Consider the following 10,253-nt stretch of genomic DNA (forward strand, 5'->3'; position numbering starts at 1 on the left):
TTATTCTATGTATTTAGGACTAAGAAATCTTAAAAAGAAAAATCACACCATCCCAGATGTCATAGGTTACAGAAAGATCAGCAAGCCCTGAGAAATTAGTTGACATGCAAAAACATGAAAGTGGCAGTGGGTTGAAATCCACATACTGTTTTCTTCCATGCATTTATTCTGTTTCTATTTGAGCATGAATTTCTTGAAAAGCAGGATATGCATTCAGGTTCTAAGGAGATGGCTTTCTATGTAAAAGGTCTAGTCATTTGTCTTCCATTTATAGGTGCACGGTGGGATCACTCAAGTCACAGTTTTCAATGTGTACATGGGACTGGATGCCAGGATAAACTTTCTGCAAGGGCAATAGAGTTCCCAGTTTCTCTCCTTTCTTGATAGAACCTTTATATTTAATTGGCTTAATGTGGAACATTTTAATACAGAAGCCTAAAAGAAAAGAAGAAGTAAAATTATTCACTATCTGAACTTTAATAGTCTTTAGTCAGAAATTTAAAAAATAACAGAAATGAAGGAAAAGAACAAAAAGAGTTGATTGAACTCATTGAGGGAAGAGTAAAATGACAAAATCATGCCAGGAATAAAGACAAAAATTGGAAGATGCCCAAGAAAGAATAGATTTAAATGAAAATTAGTAAAGATATTAAACAATAGCAGAAAAACACTAGATACCTGAGAAAATTGACCTAGAACAATGTCAACTCTAAGATACATTCTAATTAAACTATTGGACTTTAAAGACAAGGACAAATGGAAATGACTGGCATGAGAATACAAATATTTCTAAATACCAAAAGGAAAAAATTTAAAGACCCAGCAACTAGAGAAATCAAGTTAATATATTACTAAAACTATAATATGACAGTGTTGGGACCAAATACATGTTATATCTATAAATGTTAACTCATCTATTAGATAGATTTTCTTACTAACTTGAAAAGGAAAACTCAGTTCTATACTGTGTAGAAAAAACCCACAATCATTAGAAAAGGCTAAAAATTAAGATCTGGACAAATATTTGCCAAGAAAATGGAAGCCAAAAAGAAAGCAAGAGCTAGGGTCCTGTTACCAGAGATTGGAATTCAGGCCAGAAAGCACTGAAACAAGACAAAGGAGGACAATTAACCTGCTGAATCCAGTGAAGATGCAACAGTCTCAATTACCCATGTGCTAAATAACGTGGAAACCATCTGTACAAAACAGAGACTTCAGGAGGTACAAGGAGAAATAGATGGAAAGCTGGTAGTCATAGAAGACTTCAACACATGTCTGCCATTGCAGACACTGCAAGTGGACAGAAAACATAAGTAAGGCTGTAGACATGTGGCTCGTCAGCAGTTAAAATGCAGCTAATCTGAGGTAGATGTGCTCTAAGTACAAGGTACACACTGGATTTTGAAGACAGTACCCAAACTAGGTAAAATAACAATCTTTATAGTAATTGCATTTTGAAATGAAAATATTCTGGAGATAGTGGGTTAAGTAAAATATATTATTAAAATTAATTTCACATGTTTCTTTTTACTTTATGTGACTTCTAGAAAATTTAAAATAACTTCTGTGGCTTTTATTATATTCCTATTGTATAGTACTGCCATAGAAGATCTAAACAAAATTAATAAGTTGTGTCTTTTGTACCTACAGGGTCTGGCACAAATAACATCTCTTTTATTACAAAATCATAAGCATGTAATTCTGTAACATAACAATATCACACTCAAGCACAACATATGAAATTTTAGGTGAAATGTTTAAATTAACACTATAAATTATTATACCCATATTATTAGCCTACCAACCATACTAAAGCAAGCATTACTTCTGCCAGACTCTATACATAAACAGAATATATGTAAGACATCTACATTGAAAACAATGCAAGACCTAAATACATGGAGGATATAATATATTCATTTCCTAGAGGATTCATTACTTTTAAGATAGCAGTTCTTTTCAATATGATGCATATAATCAATGAAAATCCAATCAAAGTCCCAGCAGGCTTTTTGGTGGAAATTGACAAACTGATTCTATAATTGGAAATGCAAATGACCAAGAATGGCCAAGGCAACCTGAAAGATCAAAGTTGGAAGATTTTTACTATCAGGTATCAAGATGTATTTTAAAGCTGTAGTAGTTAAGTCAGTGTGGTATTTGTGAAAGATTGACAGATGATTGATGGGAAGATGAGAAATTGAGCCATGGATATTCACACCCTCATTTATGATAAAAGATACTGAAATGTAGGGGGAAAAATGGTCTTGTCAAGTTAATGGTACTGAGTCAATTAGACATCAGTATGAAGAAAAATTTGACCCCATGTCAAATTTTATAAATATATAAAATCAAATTATATCTAAATATGGAAGATGAAGCAATGAAGCTTGTTGATGAGAACATAGAATATCTTTATGGCTTCAGGGTGGAAATATGTGTTAACAATAAAGGAAAATATTACTAAATTGGGCTGCATTAAAAACAAGAATTTTTGTTTATTGAAAGAAACATTAAGAAAGTGAAGAACACCCTCTCCAGGTAGCTCAGTTAGTTGGAATGTTGTCTCATACACCAAAAGGTTGCAGGTTCGATCCCCAGTCAGGGTACATACCTAGGTTACAAGTTCAGTACCCAGTTGGGGCACATGCAGGAGGCAACCAATCAATGTTTCTCTCACATTGATATTTTTCTCTTTCTATGTCTCTCTTTCTCTCTCTATCTTTAAAAATCAGTAAACATATCCTCTTGTGAGGATTTAAAAAAATGAAAACTCATAAAGTGGGAGAAAATATTTACAATACATATGTCTGCCAAAGGACTCATATCCAGAAAACATTGTGTTGGCCAAAAAGTCCATTTAGTTTTTTCTGTAAAGTAAAAGACATGGTTTTCATTTTCACCAATAACTTTATTGATCTGGATATTTGGAGTATGTTAGCTGTCTCCTGTTGTTGGCTTCTAGTAAGTAGAGGCCAGGGATGCTGCCAAACATCTTCCAATCCATAAGACAGCCCCACAGCAAAGAATTATTTGGCCAAATGTCAATAATACCAAGAAACTTCACATCGCTTTTGACATTGAAGGTGCTGTTCAATCAGTCACAGCACCTTCTCCATACACTGCACAGATCTTTTTGCATTTCAGTTGCATTTTTACCTTTCTTGGACTAATAAAGTATTGCTTTATTACCAAAAGTGTTGCTTATCTTCTTCTATCTTCAATATTAGAATGGTTGCACAAAAATTCACCAACTTTGATACTTTTTTTTAAAATGACAGCTGGTATGACAGCTGTCACAACACAATCTAACAAAATTGTTTCAAATAAAGTTAAAGACAACTAAGTACCACTGGAGCCATTGTATATAAAAAACTAAATGCACTTTTTGGCCAACCCAGTACAAAAAAACCTCCTACATACCAATAAGAAAAAGGCAGGCAAGAAAGACAGGGTAAAATACTTGAATAGGCACCTCACCAAAGGCAGTATCTATGTTATCAATAAATATGAAAGGATGCTCAATGGTATTAGCCATTAGGGAAATGCAAATTAAAGCTAAATGAGATATTACTACACACCCATCAGAATGGTTGAAATGAGAAAAGTAGATAAGTAACACCAAGTACTCTGTATGAGGCAACTGGGACTTTCATACACCCTTATGAGGAGTACAAGTTGATAGTACTACTTTGGGAAACTGTACCAGTGTCTATAGTACTAAAATTGAAAGTACGCATACACCAAGTGATCCAGCACTTACTCTCCTACAGCACACTGCCAGTTGCTGAGTATATTGATTCTAATTATGCAACTGGGAAAATTATAATACCACAGGGTGGATTTGTGGAGGCACTGGGCCCACTGTAAGAAGGACCCTGATGAAATACTGTACTGATTGCCTGAGCCTGGAAGCCCCTAGTCTGACTGGTCTTTTTAGTCTCCAGGAATTAGTATCAGTTTTGAGTAAGTGTCCACTAATCTCTGAAAAGCCTAATTCTTCTTCCCCAATGTACAGTCATTCTGCTAGATGGCAGCAGGTCCCTTTGGAGATAGTTAGAAGTCAGGTTTACAGTATAAATTTTTGGCTGTGTGACAGAGCCCTTTTTAAAGAGAGTCAGCCTCCCTTTCATTCAAGGGGCTCTGGGACTGAACTGGCTCAAGTCTGGGAATTGGGGTGGGGTGGTTTGGAACCCATAATTGTGATGATTGAAGTCAGAATTCTGTTCATCAGACCTAGAGTGTTTCCATTATACAAATCAAACAAGGTTTTAGTAGGCTGCCCATCTCTTTCATTCTAGGGTCACCATAATTAACTGGACAATGCCACAGATCTGTGTGCTTCACATGAAGCTGATTACTGCTTCACCTCTGCTGCCTGTTAGGTAACCATGCCAACCTTGGCTTTGGCTACTAACTGGACTCCATTCAATGGCAGCAGCTTCTCTTGTCATTCAGGCCTAAGCTACCTCATAGCTCCTCATGGATGTGGGCTCTCTCACAAAGTGCTAGCTTGGTGAAGGGATTGTCCTCTGGACTCACTACCAACAGAATTGCATATTTATGTTCATTAAAAGACATGTGCAAGAAAGTTCATAGCATTTTCATAATCACATAAAGCTGGATGCTACTTCAGTGTCCATCTAAAGAATGATTATATAGATGAAAATATATGCATGTAATGGAACACTCTATAAAGCAATAAGAATGAAGGAGCTAAAATAACATGAAAAATATGGATGAATCTCACAAACATGATGTGGAGTGAAAGAAATTGCATGCTGTTTAATTCTATTCATACTGTCTTCAAAAACAGGCAAAACTATGTTGGGAAAGTGATTGCACTTGCTGGGAATAATGACTAAAAGGTGGCACAAAGGGTACCATGGGTGCTGCTTTCTCTTGATCGGAGTACTGGTTACGTGGGTGTATTTACTTTGCAAAAGTTCACAGAGCTGTATAATGCTTTGTGCACTTTTCTGTGTGTATATCTCAAACAAATTAAAACAACCAAACAACAAGCCCAGTACCTAGAGTACCAGAAGACCCAGCTTTACCTAGAATATAGAGGCCTTTGTAAATATTTCAGTTAATTCTTGCAGAAAGGCCAACATTTTCCAATTGTGGGATTCTGGTAAATCTGTTCATGATAGTTAATATTTGTTGAAAGTGGTTTTGTTTATAGATTGTTCAGCAAAACCACATGGGCCACAGGAAGAAAGCTCCCAGGCAGCTGGAGAGTTAGGCGGAGTGTGTGCATAAAGAAGGTGATTCCATGGAAACCAGGGGAACATCTTTGGAAGTGCATTAGCTGTTTTAGCTGGGGACCCTATGTCCTTTATGTTACGGGTTTTATCATCGTGAAGGAGGTATGAAACCTCTGTTACGGAGCATGCATTCAGTAAGCAAACATCAAGCATCCGTATGTGTCCCATACATACAAAAGTACACACTAGCTCTTACCTCTTCCAGATATCCGAACACCATTGTTGATGGCATTTTTGGTTTTATAAGGTTTCTCCTGGCCCATGATCATTCCGGTGAAAGGTGCATACACAGCAGATCCGTCAGCACACAAGACATCCACACCCTGGTGAGGCCTATGATTCCTAGGGTGTAGATAAGAATGAACGGACTGAGGAACTTCCCTGGGAGCACTGTTGCCCAGCAGTGCGGTGTCAGCCCTCTGTTCTCAGACTAGGGTATCAGAAAATTGAAGCTGCTAGAACATGTGGGGATGTCCCAGGTTTCCTCACTCCATTTTGTCCATCTTTAACCTCCTCTCCCGAAGGTAGTAATAACCATGTTGTAAAGATTAAAGCATTTAAGATAGTATTTGGCACTTGGGAAGCCTTGAAAAATATCAGTTATTATTTTTATATTGCATTTTGGGGGAATGAGGCAATCCATGTAAGTAAATTTTGTAGACCACTTAGGAAAGTCTTTTTATGGGAGTCTATCATAAAAGAATCTTATGTTACCCTACGTCTTATTTTTCCCTCAGTGATCCAGAAGTTATTATAAACATCATTTATTGTATATGCTATTTTAATGTAGTGAGTGATACTGTGTGGGCTCATTAAAGTATATATGGCACAAACACAGCATGTTCCCAGATTGTAAGGCTTCTTGAGGCTGTCTCTAATAATCCTCGCTGTTGCCACTGTGCCCACTCTTACTCACCAGCCTGTTCTCCTTTCTAATAGGCTACCACCCGAAAAATCACATTCACCAGCTTGGTTCAATTATGTAAGCAACACTGAGCAGGTTCCAAGTGAAGAGCCAGTAATTTATTGTATAAGTCAAGTGCATAAACTTTAGGGTATGAACTAATTGAGTCTTAATACTGGCAATTCAGAGGTCATTTTTCCATATTTCCCATCTCTTAGGTGTATCTCCTATATGCCTAAGTGCTCATGATCGTGTACACTTGAGGTGTTTGAGGTAACTTTGTAAGTAGTATCTGTGTAAGTGAGAGTTCCACTGTAATTAGGATGGAGATCAATAATGCAATTGGACACACAGCTGTTTCATCAGAGGGTGGTATTCCCAATGTGATGCTGTATGTTACTGAAAATTCACAAGTGTTTCTCTCATGTCTGGAAGAAACTGGCTGCTCAGGGCCAGCCTCTGGTGGTCAGCTCCCAGAGCCTGGGTCAGTAACAGTGGTTTGATGGAAAGAAGGTCCTAAAGCCCAAATCTTAGTCCAGCCTTCACCACTTCCAGTTGTTTGGCAGGACCCTTAGCCCTTTGGTACCTCCATTCAAGTGCCTCATCTATAAAATGAGGTAGTAATGTTTGAGTTTCACCTTGGAAAAACCTGATGAAACAAGTCACTGGGTGAAACATTTGAGGGAAAACAGTGTGTTTGTTCCTCGTCCTGTTTTCCTTATTCCATGCTGTTTCCACTGCCGAGCCCCTAGTTGAAGCAGAGTTCTTGTCTTGGAAGTTAAAGACAAGAACTTGCTCCAGAGACAGTAATGTAACTGGTTCCATCTCCGAGTTTTCCTGCTGTCAGAGGGAGACGATCACGAGCACTTTGAGGAAACGTAGGGCAAGGGCACTAAGCAAAGAGGTTAAAAGCCCTAAGAGCTTGTGGTTACTGGTGAAACCCCATACATACCTTTGAGCAGTGTACTGGCCACAGCCATGGCTGTCACACGTCCTAATCTCATTGGAAGACTTGCCAGCACATATATTAGCCCATGGTCCAGCCAGTGCTAAAAAGGGAGAAACATGGGAAGCAGATTCCTGACCTCACATAGTTCCAGTCTCCATTTGCCTTGTAAGTCTTTCAGTGGATTCTGAAAACCTTGTTTTCACTACAGTTTTCCCCTAACTTTCTGTAGTTTATGGTAAGATCTTCCTTAACTCCTGATTCAGATGTAAAGTTGGCTTTTTCCATGGCCACAGAAGTCCATTTTATGACATGTAAAGTATTTGTGTGTTTATAAGTATTAGCCTCCATCATTATAGTTTCAGATTATCTACCAATAAATGGCATAAATTGTGCTTTCCAGGTTTTCTTTGTTCATTGTTTGGCATGAGGTTAAGAAAAATAAACAGCAGAGCTCAAAGAAATAACTCCAGGAATTCTGAAGTAACACTGAAATGTGTTCCTTATTGTTAGTCCTAGTAGTCAAATCTAAGAAAATATTTGCATCAAAGTAAAAACAAACTTCAAACTAGCAAAGTTTATTCAACACTAAATAAATCTCTTTCATATTTGTAAACATGGAAGAGGGAGATTCTTAGAAATAGGAACATATCAAACCAATTTAGCTTAGAGTGGAGTGAGAAGATGGGGAAGACGGTAGAAAAATCACATTAAGAACTATGAAGCAGTAAAACATGGAGGAGGGGGCTGGCTCTCTCTGTGTATTTTGTGCAAATTTTGTTTTAAGTGCAACTTTAATATAGTAAGCACTTGATAAATGTTCAGTTGAATTCAATTTCTAGAATTTCCAATGTTAATGTTCACAGAGATGTGCAGTTTACAAATTCATTTTTTCACATGAAAACTAACAAAAACAAGCAAAAACAAGTACCTGTTCATTTGATCACTGATTTTATTTAGCAATATTTTACTATTAATATATGTGCTAGGAAGAGAAGGTACAGAATATGGCCATTATGTATATTCCTTAATATTCTTTCAAAAGTCTTCTACCTTGAAGCCAACACCTTGATCGAGATACAGTGCCATCACTTTGGCCACTAATACTTATCCTTGGGAACTGAGGCACACGCTAGACAATATGTTACTTGACTGACTTTCCTCTCACGCTGTGGCTAGTGAGGGAGCATTCCCTTTGTCCTAGTCCACACCAGGCTCTATGTTGGGAATTTTCTAAATCATATTCTTACTCAAACTTTTTGTTTTCTAATTATGTTCCAGTTAAGTTCTAGACCAAGAATGAAAGACTTGTCTTAAAGTCCTCCCATCCCCCTTTATGTTTCTCATTAGAGACCTAGAACATTCAGGTGGAAATCACTGAGAACCACCCCCCCCATTCTTCTTACTCCATTTTTAATAACCAAGTGCACAAGCTTCTGTTGTGAGTGTGCTATTAACGACTTTTCAATCTGTCCTTGAAATCAGTTTTGAGAACTTAGCCAAGATTCTAAAATTGTATCTTTGACTTACCAGTTGAAATCAAAACGGCCAAAAGGAGGACTCTTGAGGAAAACATTTGGCTTTTATTTCCCTGTGATGTTTCTTCCTCTGATAATTATAATTGCTCCACACTCTTTGAAGAATGTTCAAGTCTGAGTAAATATTTTCTAGCTATTTAGCCCCAGAATTCTGCATCTGTCATTTCCTTAATATGAGACAAGAAATATGAGACTGGAGCAAGTCAAATTCTAATATTCTATGGATAGCTATTTGGTTCCCATGTAGGACCTATATAAAAGCTTTTGAGCTGAAGAAGCTAATTTTATTGGAAATGCTGACTAAACATTAACAGAAAGTGATAAGACTGGGTGAAGAGTGACTGTCGTCGGGGCTGTGGCTTCATGAATAACTGCAGATATAACACAAATACACAAATATGCACAGACTAACGTTAGGATAATAGTTACCTCAGAGTGGGGAAGAAAACAGAGTTGTAGGGGAATGTGCAGGGTGCTTAAATTCTACAACACTTTATAAAAAGGAAAAGATCAGAAGCAAATATAAAAATACTAATTATTAATTATTGGAGGTGGATACATGAGTACTTGTTATATTGTTCTCTGAACTTTTTGTATATTTCTAACATGTATTAGCATCTCCTTTGTTTTATGCTTAATAGCAGATGAAGCCCTGGAATTTTCTGTGCAAACAGCCCCATTTAAGTCGTTCGTCAGTAGCTGTGGGGGACTGAGATTGTGTCCCCTACTCCTACCCCTCCCTGCGCCCACACCCTTGCCATGCCTCCCAGAGGCAAAGGGACTCTCTCAGCCTTTGATTTGTGGTTCAGTTATATGATGCACTTTGGCCAATACAGCGAGGCAGACATGACAGTGTATCCATACAGCCTGACCCCTGAGGGGCCTTATGTCTTTCCACTTACCTTGTGTTCTGCCATCTCCATGAGGAGAACATTCCCAGGCTAACCTACTGGCCCAGGGAGAGAGTGACAGTCGCGTGGAGCAGACTCACCCGACCTAGCCAAGCCTCCCCAGCTGAAGCCAGCCTAGCACAGCACACCTCTTAACTTACGTTAGAGAATCCCCAGCTCTCAGAATTACTGAATAAAATAAACTCCATTGTGTTTAAGGAAATATTAAGGGAATGAAAGCGAATGTAAGCTAGCTAACTGAACATTGGCTGTGGTTGAGGCTGGCTTATGTCCATTCTGAAGTGGCATCCAGGGCCCGAGGCACTGTCCTAGTTCTCTGAGTATAATCGGTGATTGTGAGGAGTGTCCAGATGATTGCTGCATGTTAGAGATCTTTTGATGGGAAACCCTGGGCTGTCAATAGATGTCTCTGAACGAGACCTTTATCCTCTCTGAGCTCTACTTCCTCATAAGTAAATATATGTGGATGTACAGTTACTTGTGGGGTTACAGTTACTGAAGGGCATTTAACTTTTGCAAGATATCCTCAACTATCAGCATTATAAGTTGACCTCACTTCTCCTCATGTCTTTTGCTTTGACCATTTTATTTTTCTTAGCACTTTTGCCAAAGATAGAGCCTGGAGGAGGCAGAGAGATTCAAATGCACTGTAATTCAAGTCTGATGGCAGTGGTGATAAAAACTGTT

General features: G+C 38.1%; 1 protein-coding gene across 1 annotated transcript; it reads right to left on the bottom strand.

Annotated features, from left to right (window-relative positions):
- Window positions 1–99: 99 nt before the first annotated feature.
- On the bottom strand, window positions 100–9,096 carry LECT2 (leukocyte cell derived chemotaxin 2). Its single transcript, XM_028529034.2, has 4 exons — window positions 8,648–9,096; window positions 7,124–7,220; window positions 5,464–5,609; window positions 100–435 (listed from the first exon to the last, which is right to left on the bottom strand). Exons 1-4 carry the CDS (start codon window positions 8,691–8,693, stop codon window positions 269–271), a joined length of 456 nt encoding a protein of 151 aa, XP_028384835.1. The 5' UTR covers window positions 8,694–9,096; the 3' UTR covers window positions 100–268.
- Window positions 9,097–10,253: the final 1,157 nt, after the last annotated feature.

This window comes from Phyllostomus discolor, chromosome 13 (assembly GCF_004126475.2).
Source record: "Phyllostomus discolor isolate MPI-MPIP mPhyDis1 chromosome 13, mPhyDis1.pri.v3, whole genome shotgun sequence".
NCBI lineage: Eukaryota > Metazoa > Chordata > Mammalia > Chiroptera > Phyllostomidae > Phyllostomus > Phyllostomus discolor.